General features: G+C 32.8%; 1 protein-coding gene across 4 annotated transcripts in view; it reads right to left on the reverse strand.

The window, feature by feature from the left end:
• Positions 1 to 6,000: 6,000 nt before the first annotated feature.
• Positions 6,001 to 23,523, reverse strand: part of TMEM65 (transmembrane protein 65) — a 45,227-nt gene continuing 27,704 nt past the window's right edge. For 2 of the 4 annotated variants that reach the window (XM_065902523.1, XM_065902524.1), the window contains 7 exons: positions 22,772 to 22,867; positions 21,514 to 21,558; positions 18,470 to 18,537; positions 13,833 to 13,887; positions 12,961 to 13,003; positions 10,526 to 10,631; positions 6,001 to 8,960 (listed from right to left, as the gene is read on the reverse strand). In XM_065902523.1, the coding sequence (XP_065758595.1) occupies positions 8,859 to 8,960; positions 10,526 to 10,631; positions 12,961 to 13,003; positions 13,833 to 13,887; positions 18,470 to 18,537; positions 21,514 to 21,558; positions 22,772 to 22,867 (515 nt within the window). In that variant the 3' untranslated portion in view covers positions 6,001 to 8,858. The remainder of the gene's footprint in view (positions 8,961 to 10,525; positions 10,632 to 12,960; positions 13,004 to 13,832; positions 13,888 to 18,469; positions 18,538 to 21,513; positions 21,559 to 22,771; positions 22,868 to 23,523) is intronic. The other 2 variants (XM_065902525.1, XM_065902526.1) reach the window with 1 other exon arrangement.

The raw sequence follows: 23,523 nt of genomic DNA on the forward strand, positions 1-23,523 counted from the left end.
AAATGGGCTCCATAAGTTCGTACTCCAGAACTAGGCAGACTAGCTACCAAGTCACATGTGTCTTTTGTAAACTCGGGACTTTTTCGGTAGGAGCAAAATGTTTTCTAATAATTTTATCAAGTGGCCAATTTCTCTGCTGAGAGGCAGATACCAAAGGGGACCCAGGAAGTGACAAGTTCCCCCCGAGTCCAACAATCATAAGCAAAATATGGTAGATACATACAACAACCTATGAGAGAGAATTAGCCAGGTTAGTGATTGAGAAAGGCTAGAATTGTTCAAGTTGATGGCCCATTGAGAATTTAGCGCTGTGAGATTAAGTATCTATGTAAGAATCCAGTGAACTGTAGTCAGTCTTGTTTCACATGAGAAACGAGGTGTTTCTGAAGTATTCCATTAAATGGAGTCCCATTTCACCCCAATAGGTCTTTAGAATGATTACAGCTTAACAGCCATCCCAATGACAGTCATTCCCCATGAAATGTCTCATTCAATCTTAAACCTGTGAGATAAAGAAGTGTGTCTAGTACTCATTCTGCAGATGAACTGAATGACTTGCTTAGGACCAAACAGCTAGTAAACAAAACAAGACCTGAGAACTTAGGTTTAAACATTATTTCAGTAAAACTACAGGAGTTTCATAGGCCCTTAGCAGCCTTCCACAACACCAGAAAAATACTGGAAGGCTCCAAATCATTGCACTTCAGTGGTTATTTTAGGGGTAGCAGTGGGAAAATAACTACAAAACCACATGTTTGATCTGGGTTATCTTTTGGTTGCTTAATTTTCATCAAAGATGTGTCTGATGGACTGAGATTTCAATACTTACAGTCACACTGTAAATGACCAAAGAGAAAGTGGAATGTTTTCACATTCCCAGTATTTCTCAGCTCAGAGATATTCCACAGATTCCATTTTTTCCCAAAGATTTAACCACCAAATTGAAGACAGGAGTAAGAATTCTGAAAAATACTATCTTCACTATGACCATCAACTGAGCACTTTCTATATGCCAAGCATTCCACCAGGCATGATACATATGCAATCACAATCCTGTAAGGAGGTATTACTGTCTCAATTTTATAATGGAGACACTGTGAGAGTTCAGAGAGATTAGTCCTCATGGGTATGTAAGTTCCCAGAGCTATGAACTGAAGAGCTTAGAGCTGTGGATGCCAAATGATCGATGCTATTCACATGGCTTCAGAAAAGCAAAGGACATCAGCTGTGAAAGGAGATCTTCCTCTACAAAGACTGCCAGATGGATCAGCAGGAGCCACTCTACTCAGAGGTTCAGAGGCTGAGGCTTAAAATGAACATCAGAGAGGGGTGCAGAATTTCAATCTAATTATGTATTTTTAACGAATTTCCAACTATCTTATCAAGCCTTCAGAAGTTCATAATTGATACCAAGACTAATAAAAAATATAGAAAGAAGGAAAACCTATAATATACTCTCGTGGTAAATATCAAAGACAAGAATGAATTAGAGACAGCCTTGGCCTCAGTGCTGAGGCATCATACAATGGATGTGAATTAATGGTACTCACAGAGAGCCATGGGATCGTGGAGATTTTTAACTCGATAATTCAAACTAAATTGATGTCTTGCCCTCTAAGATCACTGTGTTTCATTTATATTTTTCCTGAATTGGAATAATTCAGTGTTTTTATTTAAAAGGTTATATTAAGTCTTACTTCAGAGTAAAGATGAATATGAATAGTGTCAAAGTGACTTTATTGCCCGATATGTTGAATTATATAAAAACAAAAAACTTCTAATAGCGACTTCCCTGGTGGTCCAGTGGCTAAGACTGTGCACTCCCAATGCAGGGTGCCCAGGACTGATCCCTGGTCAGAGAATTAGATTCCATATGCTGCAACTTAAAAAAAAAAAAAAGGAAAAAAAAAGATCCTACATGCCACAACAATGATTGAAGATCCTGCATGCTGCAACTAAGACCTGGTGCAGCCAAATAAATATAAATTCTTGAAAAATCTATAATATAATGCATTGCAAGAACTAAACAGCAATACTGTGAACCACGTGGATCACGCACTTAGAATCACAGAACTCCAGAGCTTGCAGACACCCAAAGACTGTCCATCTGTCTGATACCAGATGATCCTCCAGGGAAGGGATCGGGTCTCATGATTCTGTTGATCTACCTCCCTCATAACCTGGTTCCTTACTGGACACCAAACTCATAATAGGAGTGAATACAGAAGATGTTTTTCTCTGAATTGCATTTTCAATTTCTGTATTTTAGAGACAAGGAGAAAGGGTGAGTCTTGCATTAGTTAAACTATTTATTAGATGTCTGAGTGGGAAGGATATTGCAGGAAGATATAATTATAAAACCTAAAATGTAGCCGGGATCCAGCCTAGAGTTTTCAGCTTGTTTACAAAACATGCCAGATATCAGATGGCAAGAAAAGGGTAATGTGTTAATAGCAGATAGGCAAAACATTGGCTGCAGTTTCTAGAAACGACTAAAGAACTTGGACTAAGCTTTTGGCAGAGCTGCTCTGCAACATACTTTGTCTCTTGAAATCTAAGCGCTTAGAAATACAAAGGACTTGGAATAAATGAACAACGTTTATTTTAAGCACCTCAAGCATTGTTCTAAAATCTTTCATCTACACAGAAAAATATAAACATAAAAAGCAAGGTACTAGCCACCAGAATGTTTTTTCTGCAAATTTAAAATCCCCAAGTTATCCATCTGCTCTCCAATTATCTAAAAATGTAATTCTATAAAATTTGAAGAAAAACTAGAATTTCGAATCAAAAGAGTTGTATTTATGTAAGATCTAATTACTTAAAAACAGTTTAACTCTTCTCATCTATAAAATTAAGGATTGCATTGCCCTTACCTATTTTGTTACAAAATGCTGTGATTATTAGGATATTCTAAATGGCTTATCAATAGCTGTGATTTGCTTTTGCTGGCTATGGAAATTATCATTTTAAACACCTTGGGATCTTTTTCACTCTACCATGACAAAGACAGATTTTCAATTTTAGTTTTTTCCCACTCTCCTTTTACTTCTCTCATCTCATCATCCACGAGAAACTCAGCACTGACGACAGTGTTCGAGGTCTGTGATGGTTGCAAAGGGAAATAAAAAATGAATAAAATCCTACTTTCAAGAACTCACAATATAACAGAAGGGATATGGGTACCCAAAAAAATGCCCATGATAAAGCATAATCTGGAAGGATAGAGATGTTATAATGGCCTCCAATTAACAATGCTCCCCTATGTCCATGCCCCTTTGCAATAGGCCATTGTTGATCCTCCCCTCAGAAGGATGGAGTCAGTTTCTCCACTCCTTTGAATTTGGGCTGGTTTTGTAACTTGTCCTAGCCAAGGGAAGATGGCAGAAGATACATTGCAGAAGGTCCAGAGTGCAGGCACTGTGAGACCTCATGATTTCTACTTTTACTCTCTTGGAACCCAACTGCCATGCTAAGATTTGGTCATAGACTATGAAATGATTAGAGACCACATGGTGAGAGATCCTAGTCCTCCCTCTGTTCATGTCAAAACCATCTTAAACCCTCTAGCTTCTGCCAACTCACCAGTTGGGCTACAGTCACATGACTGAACCCAGGCAAAACCAGCAGACTAGTTGCACAGCCAATCCACAGAAATGTGCTCAACAGCTTTCTTTGACTCAACTCTCTCTCTGAAACTCCATTTACAGCTTGCATATGCGTAAATATTTTATAAACGGTAAAGCGCTATATAAATGTATAGCTCTCATATTAGTAGATATCAAATCTTTACTGACTTTTACAGTTCTCACAGAAAATTTCTTTATCCTACAGTTTTTGAACATTCCCCTCATCTCCCCCCAAAGTAGTTTTTTTGAGTTTAACTCCTCAGTCATCATTCTCACAATTTACTCATCTAAAGGCTTGACTTGTAGTTGTGGAGAAATTATAATCTATCCTATGCCTATTCCATCTTTTTAATCTCAGAAGTCAACAAAAAATTTGCTGAAATTTCTTTCATTCATAAACTCATCAATAGCATTAACCTATGTATGATGTTATAAAATTTCATGCAAATACCAATACAAAACACCATGTGCTTCATACAGCTATCAGCATAAGGTCAATAGATCCTGAACAGTTCTAAAGCTTCAATGTTAAAATGTTACAAGTTCCTGCTTTAATTACTATTTCAGTCCTAAAATTTAGAGGAAAAAAACTTATTTCAGTGTTGAAACTCATATACCAATAGCATTTACTACCTTGGTAAAAAAACATTACAAGGTTTCATTATGAGTACATAATAAACCCTAAACCATTTGCTGATAGATTGGTCACCCACTGACTTTATGAATCCCAAGGTAGCTTCCCCATGCTTCCAAGTCATTTCCCTTTACTGCTGTCAATAAATATGCAAGGAGTATCAATCTTAATACTTAAATATTAATATTCAGGCTTAATTCTGAAAACATGAATACTGCAAAACAAACAAGGAAATTTTTTACACGCAATCCAACTCCTGGGCATGTATCTGGAGAAAATCAATTATGAAAATTTACATGCAGACCCCAATGTTCATTGCAGCACTATTTACAATACCAAGACATGGAAGCAACCTAAATGTCCATCAACAGGTGAACAGATAAAGAAGATGTGGCACATATATACAATGGAATATTACTCAGTCATATAAAAAGAGTGAAATAATGCCATTTGCATTAACAGGGATGGATCTAGAGACTATCATACTAAGTGAATTAAACAGAGAAAGACAAATATCATATGATATTACTGATATGTGTAATCTAAAGAAAAAGATACAAATGAACTTAAATAGACCCACAGACACAGAAAACAAACTATGGTTACCAAGGCAGAAAGAGAACAGAGAGGGATAAATTAGGAATTTGAGGTGAACATAAACACACCACTATATATAAAATAGATAACCAACAAGGACCTACTGTACAGCATGGGAACTATACGCACTATTTTATAATAAACAGTAAGGGGAGAGAATCTGAAAAAAAATACACATAAATATATATATAACTCACTGTGCTGCACATCTGAAACTAACATAGTACTGTATATAACTACACTTCAATTTTTAAAAGAAAAAAATCATATAATGCATTCCAAAGTGAAACACGAAAATATTTCATATAGTAGAGATTCTCTAAACATCAACCTTTTGGAACCTAGCATAATACCTTCTCTTCCCTGATATATGTATTGCTTACTTCTTACTTCTTTCAGGTGCTCCCTGACCACTCTGTATAAAAATAACCCCCCACATATGACCATCAGAACTTTCTAGACTTCTCGTTTCATTTATTTCTAAAGAACTTATCACCACTTATTTAAGCGTACAACTGCTTTCCTGTATTCTCCTCCCTCACTTCCACTCCCTCAGAGAATAAACTTCCTAAGGATATATGGATGTTCTGGCTGTTCATTCAGAGACTTGAACAGTTCCTAGTACATAATATACAGTCAAAAACAAGTTTTGTTAAATGAACTTGTAGAGTTTTAGTACAACTCCCTTAAGGTATAAGTGAGAAAATAACTCCATAAATATACAGGCAAAAAGAAGACTGAGCAGAGAACAGACATTATAGATCCCTGCAACTGCTGTCCCGACTGCATAGTAAGTAGTTAAGAACACAGACTTCATGCTTGGACAAAGCCAGACTTTAGTCCACTTATTAATAGTGACGCCCTGTGCAAACTAACCTCTCCATGTCTCCATTTGCTCAATTATATACCTAGTTTTCTGACTGCTTTTTTCCACACACAAAAAGATGCTGTATTTTGTCAAATCACTTTTCTGCAAGAATTGAGATGATAATGTGGTATTTTCTGCTTCATTCTATTAATGCAGTGTATTACAATGATTGACCCCCTTACATTGACCCACTACTGCATCCTAGGTAAGATCCCAATTGGTCAAGAAAAAGATTATATTACATTTAATACACTCTTAAGATGGCAAGAAACTATAATTCTAAAACGGGGAAATTTTACTTCAAAATAGTTTGCACAAGCTTTTGGAACAGAAGATAAACTTCTATTACTTTCAAAATTCATTTTCTGGAAAAAGGAGTAAAGTAAATGACACATTCTTATATAGAAGGCTTGGATATCTCTTCTGCTGCTGCTGCTGCTGCTAAGTCGCTTCAGTCATGTCTGCATTTATTTATACTATTTCCTTTAAGCTACAGAATAACCAGGATTTTCTGAGATTAGAAAGAAAATCAAATTTCAAAATCAAAACCACATTCCAAAATTTCTTAAAAGGTATTTTTCTTTGTTCAATTCCTTTGTAAAAACATTGGTCACCGTTTAACATACAGTGGCAACAAAATGCACCCAATTTACATGCATAAATAAGTCAATAAATCATAATACACAGACAACATGATTTCACATGAACAGTATTGACGCAGCTCATGTTGCATTTAACCATAGTTATAGTTGCTCCCAATAAAGAAATAGTTAATGTGAGAAATAAGAACTCCAGTTTCAACCTGAAATAACATTCTTCATAACAAGTAACATAAAACAATGATTATATGAAGTCATTATCTTAAAGGGAACCATTTTTCAGAAGTCACTTTGTGCAAAGCACCATACTAGGAAGAAAATGTGTACCTTAGGTTAAGGACGAAAGAGCTCCATTCTTTTAAACTAATTACCTGAATTATGCAAATTTTATTATAACCATAAATTAAAGTACTTTTCAATTGAAGGCTGTATATTCCATATTTTGAAATCTTAAATAATTCCACAGATGCTCAGTTAAACTAAAAGATTCTACAGGACTGGGTTATTTTCATGAGCAAAAAAGAAAGTAAAATCAAAAGCCCTTTCTAAACTCACAGGCAAGGTTTCTGGATATAGGACTTAATAAAAAGAAAATTTAAGCACCACAATAACATATGTTTTTAGAGAACAGACAGGGCTGGCAATACAAGTTAGGCACAAAAACACTTAAACATTTACCAAAAAAAATTTTTTTTAAATAATCACTCTAATCCTATTAACTGAAATAATAAAAAAAAATTTTTGGTGTCTGTGATGTTATGTGGGAGATACAAACCACAATTCTATTTAAGATGCTAAGTTTTATGATTTTAATTTGATTAAATGAAACTGTCACATTATTTGTACATAATAAGAACATTATATATTTATCTTTATAGCACATGATCTATTTTTCCCTCAAAAATCTATGACTACAGGATAGCTCTAAAATAATTCTGAAGTAAACAGAAAAGAATTTATCACAACCTGTCTTGTGAGAGAAACCAGCTCCTCTGAAAATAAGAGTTCAAAGCAAATGTGCAAATAAAACTTTAAAATAAGGTAGCTATAAATACAGCCATCTTTAAGCTTCCCTTCTTTTTCATCTATTTAGCAAAGTAAATAGTTTCAGTGGCCCAAACAGTAATTTTAATTTGTTTTTCTCCTCTGTGATATATTTAAGTACTCTTACAATTAAGAGTAATTTTTTAGCATGTGTAACAGATCACATGCTAACAAACTTTACAGGTTCATAAAATTAAAATTTATGACTCACAAATATAGATGTGAATTCTAGCTACACTTAGGTCAGATACACAAGACTGGACATAAGGAACTTCAATGTAGAATATGATTTAAACGCCACAAAAAAAGAAAGGGAACGAAAAATGGGAGAAAGAATTTTTCCTCATACATCTTTTGATTACTAGGCTATATATATATATATATATATAGCAAAAAGTAAAATACAAAATATTTATTTTTCACCTCAAAAGAAGTTATCCAGAAATAAAATCTGCTAAAGAAGATATAACATTAGGATTCAAATTCATTCAACTCATATAAGAAGACATTTGGAGGGGAGGAGCATTCCCAAACAATATTATTTGTACTAATTAACCTTACACACATCACCTCAACTTCACCAATTATACTATAGACCTTCTTAACAGTTTCCATTTTATACTTCTGTGAAAAAAAACTTCTTTAGCCTCGTAACTTTCCAAGTGTCGTGTGAAACCTCTTAGTTGACCTAAATCTCACAATCCCCATTAGAAGCACTCTAATGACTTCCTTTCCCATAGGAGTAAAAAACCACTACATAATTATTCAAAGTTGAGAAAATAAAAGTATAAAAACCAACTCAAAATAATGCACTTCTTAACATATATGTTCTTATGTAGTAGGGAGACTAAAACTAATTGTTCATCCTAATTAATCTCCGGCTGTTGAGACTGAGAGGTCAGAAAATTAAAATGAGTGATAAGTACTTAAAGTCTGTTCATTTTGAATAGATGTGAGAGTTTTAAAAAAAAATGACTGAAACTAGATGATTGTAAATGTTTACTGTGAAACAGTACAAAATTGATGTTGCCAAAAAGAGAGTAAAAAAGAAATATTCAACTGATATTAAACATCTTAAGTAATTTGGAAAAAATTTTAAGGTTGAATTGTAACTGTAGGGGACAATGACGACAGAAAATGCTTTCATGCGTGTACACATGGTAAGTAACAAACAGGTAAATCTCAAGTTAGCACGGTACATCAACAACTGATAGTTAAATGGTATTTTGGTATATAAAGAAAAAGAAAAGGTAAAATGTTGACTGCCATTGATGAAAAAGCACTTTACCAATTTACACAAAAATTTTTTAAAAAGATGTCCTAAGAAAACCAAGCCACAATAAGTTAGTGTTTTCCATAATACATGCTGAATTATTTGATCCCGTTATCTATACACTGTTACTGTCTTAATTCCTAAATGCTGTTGACAGCATATTTGATAACTGAGGTACATTAGTTTACATCTTTTTAAAGGTATTCTACGTGAGTTAATTTTTCTTTTCCAGTTTTTCATCATCTTCACCTCCTCCAAAGAAGATCAAAGGGAACATTCCTAGAATGCAGCCAATGGTCACTCCGACAGCTTTACCCTACGGAAACAAAAGAAAACATTTTTTCAAAGTTATTTTATCCCTGTAAGAGGAATATCTGCTTAAGTATCTATGATAAAAATTACTATGTACTATATAATTCAACTGTTGCTATATTTCTTTTGATCATGCTAACTTAAATTAAAAAATAACATACAAAAAGGTTCTAGAACAAATAATATGTAAAGTTCAAGGCAACCAGGAAAAAAATTAAAAAATTTTTTTCAAATTGCCATAAAAATAACATTAGAGAAGTATTCAAATAGAAAATACCTTAAAAATGCACATATATTTTAAAGTCAGAAGATAGAAAGGAATGAAAAATCTCACCCAGTACTCTCAACATATTTGGATTTGCTGTCCTTTGTATATATTCCTTTTCAGTATTTATCCCCATGTACACCTAATTATATATGTAGGGCTAATCATTATGTAAACATAACTTTGTTTACTGCTTTCCGCCTCCCCCCCACCAGTCACACATGTTATGAAAACCTCTTTTTCAGACTGTTTCATAAACTTAATACAAAAACTTTTAAATTCCACTGAATTGATGGGCCTATAATAAATGTTAAAGCTCTTCGTACCATTAAAAATCATTGCTATTGTCAGTGATAGAACAATAAACATTTCAGTGTATAGTTCTTCCTCAATGATTTATCTAAAAATCAAATAATATGAATATCTGTGCATAATTATACTGCTTTGCTGTCTATTCTAGACAAAACTGCAAATATATGTATATACCCACCACAATATATTTATATGCCTACATACACACAATTTTTCTGTGACCTCACCTATATTATGAAAAATTTATTTAATTTTTGTAAATGATTTTTAAATGTTGCATTCTTATGATGACTATTAAGATTAAAATACTTACCAATTAAGTTTTACATCTTCATACAGACATTTACTGAGAATCTACAAAGTACCAAACTCTATGGCAGGTACCAGGGAGACAGAGATTAGTCAGATGCAGTCCCTCTCTCTGCCAGGAACTTCCAGTTAGTTATCATCATACCTTTCTACTTGCTAATCAATATACTTGCAATTCTCTCTCCCACCTAATAAATGTCTCATCAATAATTTAAAAATAAGTTTAGAACTAAAATACACCAAGAAATCTCCCCACTAAAAGAAATTTCTTTCCACAAAGACTTAATTCTTCTCCTGGTGCTTCTGCTATATCCAGTGTACATTTCTATTACTGAATATGTCACACTAAATTATAATTTGTTCTAATATGTCTGATTCTTTACCTATACAATGCTCAAAAAGAACTATAGTTTATTACTCATTTTATGTCCTTCAGTCTCAGTACATAACTGATATTCCTCAACAGTAACTGAATCATATAAAGATTTTTTTCAAAAATCAAGTATGCTTACAAAAAAAAGTCAATGATTAGTTTTTCTGAAACCTACTAGGGTTTGGACAGTTTTTGTTAAAAACTCCACTCAAATAAATTTTAATCTCAAATTTCTCAAGGGACTGAATTATATACAGTGTCTTGCTCTGGCTACCCAAATTCATTATCATAAACCACACAAAGTACTCACCAAATGTGAACTAACACGTGTTTGCCACATGTCAACTTGCTTTGGTGAGAGATCAGGAATTGATAGGCCTAACCTGGAAGCCAAAGCTTCAACATAGCCTGCAAGTCTTTAAAAATACAAGAGGACAAGTAAGTCAGAAAGAGAAACACCAATACAGCATATTAAAGCATATATATGGAAATTAGAAACATGGTAACGATGACCCTGTATCAGTTCAGTTCAGTTCAGTCGCTTAGTCATGTCTGACTCTTTGCGACCCCATGGACTGCAGAATGCCAGGCCTCCCTATCCATCACCAACTCCCAGAGTCCACCCAAACCCATGTCCGTTGAGTTGGTGATGCCATCCAACCCTATATGTGAGACAGCAAAAGAGACACAGATGTAAAGAACAGACTTTTGGACTCTGTGGGAGAAGGTGAGGGTGGGATGATATGAGAGAATAGCATTGAAACATGTATATTATCATATGTGAAACAGATTGCCACTCCAGGTTCGATGCATGAGACAGGGTGCTCAGGGCTGATGCGCTGGGATGACCCTGAGGGATGGGATGGGGAGGGAGGTGGGAGGGGGGTTCAGGATGGGGAACACTTGTACACCTATGGCTGATTCATGTCAATGTATGGCAAAAACCACCACAATACTGTAAAGTAATTAGCCTCCAATTAAAATAAATAAATTTTTTTTAAATAAAAAAAAAATACAAGAGGACCGAAAATAAGTTTTTAAAGAGACACATATGAAAAACTATGTCCTCACATATGAAAAACTCATGACTACAACAAAGATAATTCTATATCTGTATACTCCAGAAATGGTGTAAGCATTCTTTTACAATTTTCATCTTTATTGTATATACATATATTTGGTTTAATATTTTCCAGATTGACATATTTAATATAGGTAAATTAACTGACTTAAGAGTAATTACTCTCTACCACTGCTTTAAAAAGAACAATTCAAGGTATATAAAAATTTTACAATTACAATTAACGCATTTAATCCAAATTCAAAGCAATGCACTTTAACATACAATTTAATAACTGTCACCAGAAAAAAAGTTTTCTTGAAATTTATCAGACTGATATACTAAGAAAAACAGCCTATAATTTTCAGGGTAATTTCAAGTTATTTTCTAAGTGGCCATTGCTTATTGGATACAATCTTACTTTCAGAACTGGAAGAAAGAAAAAATTTGCCAATTAAATTATGCATACCATCAATTATAAATGGATCCCAATATTAGATATGTTAAATTCTAAAAACCTATGCAACTAAGATTGATAAAATGTGGTATTTACTACATAATGGTATTTTTTTAAGGCAGAGGAGAAATAGTTCTTAGATGGAAGAGTCCCAACAAATCTATAATATTATCATTGTAAACGTTAATGTTGGAAACTGGGAAATGGAATGTTTAAGGGATAATATCACTGTAGGTTTACATCAGAAATTCCAGGAATACAAAATTTCTGCTTTGGCCCAGAACAAAGAAACTGTGTTTTGAACAGTAGCTGTGGCCCCATACTCAAGTGCAGATGTCTAACATACAGAGTTAGATCATGAATAAAGCTGCCTTTTCCTAGATTATAGGGCTAAGTAGACTGCTCCTAGATGCAAATTCAAATCTCAAAACTTACCATCAAAATGAACCAAAAAAAAAGAGGAAGAAACAGAACCAAAGACTGAGCAAGACAGAGTATGTTTGTCACAATAATTAATGCCAACTCTGTCTAATTCATACTTCCTAGGCTTCCCCAAGCTCAGGGAATAGCCCAGGCCATCTGCTGCTTAGAAGAGAAAATGTAAAAACAGAAGGAGAAAGCTCGCCTTTTCTGAGCAGGCGCCCTCAGTTTGTTTCATCATTCCTTCTTGCCACATGGAATAAAACGAGCAAAAATTAGCCAAGTCCATGTAAGCTTTGGCCATTATTTGCTTTGAAAATTCCTCTCTCTAGAGAATATGCCCAGTCAGTATCCTCATATTTGAGCCATATTTCTTATCTTTGGACTTAGTGGGAGGACGGGGGGTGTGAAATAATGATAGGGTTTCTTACTTTTAGTCCTGTCTCACCCTTAGAAATATTTATAAAATACATATAAACATTTCAGGAAATGAAAAATTCAACTCTGCTTACTTTACAGTAGTTTTAGAAAAAAATTTTACACATATCAGAATTGCTTGAGAAGATTCTTTAACACAAATGTCAGGGCCCCATCCCTAGAGACACTAATTCTGCAAGACTGAGATGTGAGCTAGGCATCTATATTTGATGCACACCAAAGATTTAGTGCTGCTGATTTAGAAACATTAATTTAAAAAATTTAGTTCTAAAACACACGTGCAAAAATAAGTGTCCCTTTTCAAAATCCTTCCCAATTAAAGGAGAATGGAGAATAGAGAGTAAGTATACACATGCACAAGTGAACCTACCCAAGACCAGCTAAATCTGACACAAGGTTTCCCAAAGCAGCAGCTAAAAAAATGAAAAATGGACAAGTGAATTACTACATAAAAGTCAGAAAAATCACTATAGTAGATCACCGTGTAATCAATAAAGCACTAGTCTGGAAGAGTTACCACCTTTCTAAGCTACAATGACTATATCCAAAGTAACTCATAAACCTCCATCAATTAGTAGTTTTTTTCCTGATGTGGCAGCCAGTTTCCAGTTTGGTTTCAATATTAAAACATCTGCATAACATTCTGTAGTTCAACTTTCAGACAATATTTAAGGGAATTTGGATACTTGAAAGTTAAAGAGTAAAGCTATATGTACAGCTATGACATTCAAGAAAATCAAGGAGAAGAAATGTCTCATTCATTACTCATCTACTTCACATGTTCCATAGTAACACAACACAGAATTGTTCCCAAATCCCACCATCATGAAGAGTAGAGTGGTATTTGTGGGGAAAGAAGGAGAAAGAATCAAATCAGATTTTTGTTCTTGTGTTTCCTTCCTTGATTTTTCTTCCCAACTTGAAAATAAATAATTTGATAGAGAAAATGGGTAGGAAAGTTTTAGGGTAACACTGAATTAATAGAAAAAAAATTTTTAACACAGTCAATATAGTAGATTATTGTTACTCATTAACTAACATAAAGTACCCAAACTTTCTCAGAAAAATGCATACTACATGTACAAAATTAAAAATTAAAAGATAGGATTAAGGAGATAAACTATTAATGACAGACATCTCAGTGAGTAAATTCATTCAAATGAAGTATCTTCTTCTATACTTAATCTACTAAAATGTTTCATAAATATACAATGGAATAATAACACTGCTATTATTAAATACCTGCCATAGTTGAAATTCCAAAAATAATTCCAATAGACAATTCAATATGGGTTCCCTGAAAAACAATTACAAAGAAATTAATCTTAAAAATTTAAACTGAAGTGACTATAAAAGAATAGCAAAGCATTAATAAAACAGATAAAACAATGTTATTACAGCAGTTATATATAATATACATAAAATGCATATACTTAAAATGCAAATCACCTGCATATATGTATACTTGCATATACATAAAATGCAAATCACTTATTAAATATATGCATTCATGCAGAAATAACATCAATATTTTATTCATTACAATTAAGCCTTCATAAAAATAAAAAATAGCAACACACAGAGCAATACAATTCATCATTAATAATCTAGAATTTATATTTTCCTACTACAGAAAGGTACTTTAATGCTTTTGAACACAAAGACAACCAACTCTCCTAAGTTTTAAATTCTGAATGATACAATTATATACTATTGGTATCTACCTTATAAAAGATTTAAAAGATTAGACCAGTTTCTAAGGACCCAAAAAATCAGACTTCAAAAATTATCCTTAAAACATTTAGCTCTTTAATCACTAGATAATGAGACTATATAATTCATTTACAAGCAACAATAGCATTCAGTACAATAGAGATACAGCAAAAAAGAAATCCTAGAACCTATTGTGCTAATTCAGTTCTAACCTTTATGCAATACTGCCAAAAATGGACTTCTCAAAAGTTCTCTTAAATATTGATGGTTGAAAATTTCTAAAAAAATTTTTTTAAATCTCAATGATACTTATAGAGAAAAAAAAAAAAAAAAGCCCTACAAATCTCAGTATTTGTTGAGGAAAAACAAAAGAGAATGCCCTATCTGGTATACAGTAATATGGCATTACGCATTTATTTACAAAACTGAAGAGAAGTTAAGTTTAACTTCCTCAATTTTCCTTCCCCTAAGCCTTTTGATTCCACTCCTTTAAAATATAATTCCTGTAGAGTATGGACCAAATAGCCTGATGTAAAGGTCTCCCAGGCATTAAAGTTACAAGGTTGTAAAGGAACGCAAAGAAACAGATTTCTGAAGAAAAAGAAAACTGGCACAAAGAAATATCTTTATCCATGGATGCAAAATACCCTGGAGTATTAATATAGGAGAGAAGCACCTGACAGCTACAAAGTATAAAAAATAAACACAGCATCTTTAACAGCAATGAATCATTGGAAATTACCTAAAATGAATCTGTCTGCCAACACATGTATTTATAAAGCATTTACATGCTTAATCACTTGGTTGAATTTAAGAAACCTGAAGATGATTCTAATAGCATGAAAAGCTTCATGTAAACTCAAAGTTGGTTTGAAGGCAATGAAATCTCCACTCTTTTCCTTTTTCCCATAATAACATCAAATTTCATGTTAACAGGTGGGGTAGAAATTATAAATAAATCTAGTACTAGTTGTCTTAAAGTTGTACTTGGTTCGTCACCTTAATCTTATTCATCTATTCTAGAATTCTAATCAATTCTGTCCTAATTAAATTGTAAGGAAAAGAATTCCCCCCTACCCACTAAAATCTAAGTTATAAAAAGCAATCCAACAACACAAAAATAAAAAACTATGAAATCACAAGCTTAGTATGAACAGCAGCCAAGAATAAAAGTCAAATCTACTATGAGAAATTATATAGGAATTTGTTTACATGATTGCAATTAGGGTAGCAGTCAAGAAAGTATACCTAACAGGAAAAACATCAAATGGCACAATACAAAAAAAAGAATCAGTTAAAAATTAAACATTAAAAAGAAGCTTTTCTTAACTAGCTTTCTAACTAGTTTGAAGATATTCAAACAATCATAGCTATCCTACAATGGCAGTTAGTGTTTAACTAAAAAAGGTGAAAAAAATTCTTAAGATAACAATGTTCACTTATTTGCCTTTTCATAGATTCTATAGTTATATTATTTATGGATTTTTAGTCTTAACAGTCTATTAAAAGAAGTCTCTCTGGAAAATTTAACTGTTTCTGAATTATTCTGCAATTATCACAGGATATTTTTGCCACACCTCTTACTCTTAATCAGTTTTAAGCCAGTAGTTTAAATACTTATTTCAGTACTATATAAATAAAAAACTAGTGATGTCTGTGAAACTGGATTTCAACATAAACCAGAAAAACAAATTTTACTGAGTTAGAGTCAATCATCTCAGGCCTAGAAAAACAGTCCACTCTAGTCACACTAATAATTAGACACAGGCCTGAGTAACACAAGATAGGAACAACATTACAATAATTTGACTTTAGAATGTGGGTGTGGTTGTTCTGTCTTAATTGGTAACTGTATTTAAACACAGATATCTGTTTCTTGGGGCTTCCCTGGTAGCTCAACTGATAAAAAATCTGCCTGCAATGTGGGAGATTCCAGTTCAATCCCTGGGTTGGGAAGATCCCCTGGAGAAGGGATAAGCTACCCACTCCAGTATTCTTGCCTGGAGAATCCTCAGGAACAGAGGAGCCTGGCGGGCTGCAGTCCATTGGGTCACAGAGTTGGGCACAAATGAGTGACTCAGCACAGCCCATCTGTTACTGGAGATATTTATTTCAAAGAAATAGTAAGACCATACTGAAAGTTGATGAAAGTGAAAGTCACTCAGTCGTGTCTGACTGTTTGTGACCCCATGGACTATACAGTCCATGGAATTCTCCAAGTCAGAATACTGGAGTGGGTAGCCATTTCCTTCTCCAGGGGATCTTTCTGACCCAGGAACTGAACCGGAATCTCCTGCATTGCAGGCGGTTTCTTTACCAGCTGAGCTACCAGGGAATCCCCAAGACCATACTGTGAAGGTCTTATTCAGGACCTAAGAAACTACCCAGTTTCCCTATTCTGCTCCCTCTTCAAAATCTCCTTGTCCCCCTCTTTAAGCAAAATATATCATCTCAATGCTTCCCTTTAGCAAGGATAGTTTTTCATCATTTGAGTATCTAAGGTTTGTTCAACTGAGGCCAAAAAAATAAAAAGATTATTAAGATGGTAGAATGGGGGGATACCTGCTTTCAATACAGAATTAAAATACTGAGTGTAAAATTGTCACAGAGAAGCTTTAATCCAATCTATTCAGGAATATACCAAGTTTTAAATGACAGTTCATAATTTAATCATAGTGGGTTTTTCTATAAATAGTAAATAAAATTAGATTTTATTTACATTAACAATTTAAATAATCTAACCAACTCAAGGCTTACTAAAGGCTTACTTATTTCAGAAAAGGTAGTATGGCATGGTTGAAAAAGTTCCTTTTATTCACAGATATATAAATTAATCATCCTGATTCTTATATACATATTAGGAAAATATCATAATCAGCCAAAAAGCTAGCATTTTGAAATTATATTTTAGATGCTCTTACCAGACTACTCTGCTCAAGAATCATCCATCCAATGGGTGCTTATCACTTTTAAATTATGTACACGCAACAGTATCTTCTATGACTGTTTACCAAGTGAGATGCCTTCCTGATGTGTAAACCTTGTGTCTCCTCAACCAGCTGAATGGCTACAATTTCTGGATATCTGATCCCCATCAATCTGGACATAAACTAAGACTATATAGTGAAGAAAGCCATTCTTGAGCGAACCAATTTGATAGTCTTCAAGCAAATTTTATAATCTATACAATGTAAACTATACTTTCATCCCTATTTTAAAACCAAATATTCTATTTCTACCCACCTACAGTACATGTGACCGTCAAAACACTGAAACAAAAAACAAAACAAATGACGACAAAAAAAAAAAAAAAAACCTGGCATCTCTCAAATATTTTTTCCTTGATAATCCTCAAATCACTTCTTTTTTTTTTTTTTGAGCAGTTTCCTACACAATATCTAGAATTTTTAGACTTTTTAAAACTTCAAGTCAGTGAGGAGAATTGGATACAGGACTAGGCAGCTTCAGAAGACCTGCATTTTCCTCGTGGACTAATGATGGACATGTATTTTCATCATGACTTTCTAATCTAAACCCCAAATTGGGTTGACATCTATTGACATCTATTGACAAAAGATGTCATAGAAGAGTAAGAAAGGTCAATTGACCATTCCTAAAACTAAACAGCAGCAAGACTAAACAATACCTTTAAGAAACAACCTTAAATGAAAATAACTTCAGCAAAAGAGAATTTTTAACACTGATGGAACAGACTGAAGGCCTTAACATTTACAGTATTCTGAATTGAAACTTAAATCATCTTTGAGTTAAATGGATAAACTGAATACCAAAACACTCTTGTAAACATTTTTGTATGGGAAAACTGGACAAAGAACTAATTAATAACATACACATATGAGAACTGCTGATAAAATTAAAGGACATCAGAAAATTTTACAAACTTTTTTCTTTAATAACGTTGAAACTAGAACAGAATAATACAGACTCAATGAATATCTGTTTATTATTGTCAATGCTTTACCAAAAGTCTTGATTAATAGATATAATGCCTTAAAATTGAGCTACAGTCTAATTAACATGAAATACAGCTAAAAATAGTCATTCATTTGTTAATTAAAGTTTTACAACTATAATATATAAATTATTAGGAAAATTTAGACCACATTTCTTTATTAATTCAAAATAGAAGGGTTGAAAGAACTTACTGCAACAATCATAATTGCATTATCCAAAAAGCCAAACCCTATGAAAGGTATCGCATTGTGGATGAATACTGAAAAACATCAAAAACAGAAAAATATATTTTAAGATTTCTATAATTTTAAAATGACAAAAACAGATCATATGATTAAAGTCTCATAAGTAGATATGATTTAAGTTTTAGAATTTGCTTTCCATTCCCCACAGCCAAAAGATTCTGCTTCTGCTATGTTTATATACTTGGTAGAAGCTATAATGGGGAAAAAACAAAATAAAAAACACATAACATGTAAAATTAATTGTGTTAGGTTTTTGTGCTTTCTTACCGGCAACACACACACACACATACAAATTACATACAGTTAATGACAGAACAAATAAATAAATATATTTTGTGAGTACCATATTTTACCTGCTAAATAACTATTGACATCAATCTTTTTCTCTCAATAAATATTGATAACATAAAATTGATCTCCATATTAGAAATAATAAAAAATGTTTTGAATCAAATTTCAGGGAAGTTATCTGGTCACATTTACTTATCAAACAATTTTTTAAACACTGTTAGGAAACTGTGATTATGTCATTTCTATTAGACATCTGGATTCAAAGTCCTCTTTCCTTCCTCGACACATCAGTATCCCTGATTGCTTTCACAAACTAAAACAAATAATATTTGATTTAAACAAAAATGTAACTTGGCCTCTTCCTACCAAAAGCACACCATATCTTATCTACCAAGTACATAATCTGGATGACCTGAGAAAACAGAAATGTAACTAGGAAGAGCTAATATCTATTTTTTAAATATATTCAGCTTCATCTTTTTTTCCTATTTGCATCTTCAGCACATTGCAGAATGCCTAGTGCATAGCAGATGCTCAACAAACAAATTAAGTTGAGGACATCTACCTAGGAAAGGAAGAAAATTCCAGACTAAGACAATTGAGGGAAGACTATGAAATAGATTAAAAGCTGAGGACAGTTAAGACTTTATTCTAATTAATCTATAAATCTGCCAAGGTATAGTCAACATCCGTTCAACTGAGGACTTTTTAAAAATAGGCATCAAAGTATTCAGTTTTATACCACATCCAAAAAATTGTCCCTTAAATCAATTGGTTAGTTATGTGTTTAGTGTTCAGTGACTTTACATCTTTTTTCTTTTAATGTAGTTAAGTTCACAGAAAATACAATTAAAATATAATCCAGAAATTATGAAAATTTGATACTACTATGGTGAGCTCTGCACCAATAAGGGAAGGCTAATACACAGTAAAACAAGAAACACTTCTACCCATAAGCACTATCAAAGACTAAGGATCAACGGGGGAAATGGTACATATTCTAGGTCATTTCAGAGTTCTTCTTACCACATAAGAATGTCCCAGGTAAACAGCAGCATCTTTTTAATTACAAAGTATATTGTTTTAAAAGATAATAAAAAATCAAATGACATTAATGAAACAGCGTTTCTTCATTAAAGGGCTGTCTTAATTCTTCAACTTTTTGCCTAGGTTCAGGAGTTTAATGACCAGACATTCGAAATTTTATAATAATCAGCTTCTAAAACACATAAATACTACAAATTGGTAAGTCAAAGGAATATAATGAAATTCTAATAGTTCACTATATGAAACACTTACAGAGAAGAGAGAGCTACTACTTAGATATATATATTTGAAGAGAAGACTCCCAAACACCTTCTCAATCATCTTTGAAAAGTAAATATGGTAAAATATGAAACTTTTGGAATTACTAAACATTTTGGGGTTAATCTGATGGCATCTCTAAAACTAGCTGGTTATAAATATCTTAAAATTATGTGTCAAGGTTACTAAACTAAGATTAAGCTAATAGTTATCTTAGTAGAAACTTGGTCAGTAAAACCACAGCATGTTGCTACATTGCTATAATAATTACCTGCAACTGTAAAATATATCATGTTTTGATGCTTAGATGTAAATAAATGTGTCCTATAAATAAAAATTTATTTTCAACCCAAAGGAAAAATATAAATTTCAAAAAATTACATAACATGTACTGGACACTCCGCCGGGCACTTGAGATACAGAGATAGTTGATCCCAGCCCTCAAGAAGTCTGGGAATGATTACAGAGCCATATAGTTAACGTCAATATGACTCCCTAAATGGTGATGGCATTATACAGTGTTATGGATATAGAGTATACGAACCCAGCCTAGAAGCATCAGAAAAGATTACCAGGGAAAGAAAAATCTTAAAGAATTCTTAAATTGTTTTGATACCTAGGAAAAGCTACTAATTTCTAAGGCAACTTATATTCTACCTCTGAGAGAAAAAAAGGAACTAGCTACTACATTTTAATTATATGTCTGCTCTCCAGTATGTAATGACAGACTACCAATTTGTGTTTTCTTCAGTTTCCTTTGTAAAATATTATTCTATAACTCAGCAGTTATCAGCAAACCATATCTAATATTTAGCTTTAATTTACAACCAATTCAAATTCACTGCACTGCTAAATACTTCTCTTCTTCCACTGTCTTTATAAGAAGACCCTAAACTGTTTTACATTCCTTTGGTGTTAGCCCTTGAACAGTTATTCCAATCATAATACAGTAAAGAGAGCAGACCAGCAGCATTAAAAGGTTCTTCTTTGGGGTGGCTTAAAATGAACTTTACTTTCTTCATTATTAGAAACAAGTCAGAGCATTTTCTCCACCAAAGAAAATAGCCTAGAAATTCTAGTTCTGAAATAACCCAACTTAAATCCAAACTAAAGTAAACATATCCTTTTATCCAGGAACTAAGAAAACCTCTACTACAATTCTATCTCTAGATGGTAACAATATTTAAACACTAACAGACATGGTTAACAATCTTAGAAATTCTATAATACTATGTTTTAAACCAAATTTACAAATCTTTTGCTTTAGCATAATAAATAAGATAATCTATTCTATCTGGAATGAATTAATTTGTTGACTCTTCTGTATTATTAATGAATAACATAGCTATTTCAAGTCCAAAAGACAGATGCACAAATAATTATAGAACCATTACCATATCTCAGCTGTCCTGGGGTTGGTGGTTGAGCTTCCAACTTTTCTGAAGGGGAAAGAGAGGGTGTGGTCAAGAATTAGTTACTATAGCATGATTTCTTTTTTATTACAATGAAGAAAACACTAGCAGAATTACAAAATGAGAGAACAGCAGAGTTTATTCATAAATTATCTTTAGGTGAATGAACCAAAGTTATCCATACAGGAAATATTTCTTGGTATAGATTAAATTACAAGGCTAGAAAAACAAATTGAGCTTTAGTTACAGGCCTACTATAACCCTATATCCCTGGGCAAATCACTTGTTTTTGGCTTTTTGTAAATAAGTCTTTGTATCTCTACAATGAGTCTAATTAATATACCTTGATAATATACTGAATATTTTGAGTTTTGAAAAATATACTACAGGATAATAAAGAACATTTACACAACAAAATGACCCCAGAGAGTAGGGTGTGATTGACTAAATAGCAACATTACTTATATGTCATAATAAACACAAAAAGTTTTCTCGAGTATATTTTATCAAAGTATATTCAAGTGCCATCATTAAATCTAAAAATTAACAATTACAAAAATGCTACCTATGTAATCTCATAATAACCAACTCATCATTTGTATAAGAGTAAATTACAGTAAAATGGCAGAGAATTCCATCTTCTTTATTCTCATTCAATCCAACAGGATTAACTGATATACTATACAAAAGAACCCAAACCATGGGTCACTCTGCAATAAAGATCTAATGTAACCAAAGTGTCCAAAGAAATACATTACAAACTGGATATATATTTTCTAAAATATTTATAATCTCTGACAACATAAGAACTGAAGAGTTTAGTTTTTAAAAAGTGAAAAGCCAATGAATCTCCATCAATAAGCTACATAAAAAGGAGTATGACATATTTGTAAATGTTATTTTACTAAAAAAGCATACAGTATCATAATGAGTTTATAATAAGAAATGTGCTAAAACCTAGAGTTTAGGCAATTATTGGATTATTAAGAAATTCTAAGAATGCAAATTTAAGTTTTGTTTTTCCTTTTCTAGGACAGTAAAGAAATGAAGATATCCTGAAACTTTGCAGTATTGTCTATCTGCTTAGAATATAATCTTTATTCTTTGACTAGTACTATTACCTCAAAATCTACTTTGAAAGCATGCAAATAGTTTTCCAAATTTTTAACAAGGAATATAAGATACCACTGTACTCCACAGAGTTTTCTGGTGAAGTAAACATGCAAAAGTGGTTACATACCAGAACTATTTCCTAGTTGCATTACTCTCATCACCACTACAGTTCTGACACTGTGAGCAGAAGTCCTTGTCAGTTGACTGGAACATCTTGAAATACCTAAAAATTCAACAGCAGGACTTTCCCAATGTAATGAGAATATATAGAGTCCTTGCTTTTACTTCTTCAAATTCTCTACATACTGAGCAAAGTATTTTAAAATATTTTACAACTCCTAGGATGAAAGGATAAGAGCTAGGCAAATGTGTAAAAGTAATGAGGGGGAAAAAAATCAAATAAGGTAAGCAATATTTCGAATCTATCTTTCTAAGTACACACAAGGATTAAAAAATTAAAGGTAATGAAAAATAACTCTTTTTAAAAGAAAGAAAAAGAAAGTAATACAAAGTAAAGGAGACACAGCAGGGAGGAAAACCACTGGCACAGAGGTTAAAGCAAAATCAAAGCATAGAGTTTTGCCTCCTGCATTATAAAGAACCCAAGGAGTAACATTTCCTTGAAAGTGGAAATTTTATTGGAAAGTACCCATCAAAAATTGTGACTCATAAACTGACCATTTTGAGGATTCTGACACTATATCTTCTTTACTACATTAACAAAAAGAAGACAAATATATATCAGAAGTGAAAAAACATTAGGTGTATAACACACAATAAAACTCAATCTTTAAAATAAGCCCAAGGTTTCAGCAGTCTGTACCAATTTTAAAATGTGAGGGGAGCTAATATAATCCCCTTGAAAATAATCATGGTAAA

This window comes from Muntiacus reevesi, chromosome 12, assembly GCF_963930625.1.
Source record: "Muntiacus reevesi chromosome 12, mMunRee1.1, whole genome shotgun sequence".
Lineage (NCBI taxonomy): Eukaryota > Metazoa > Chordata > Mammalia > Artiodactyla > Cervidae > Muntiacus > Muntiacus reevesi.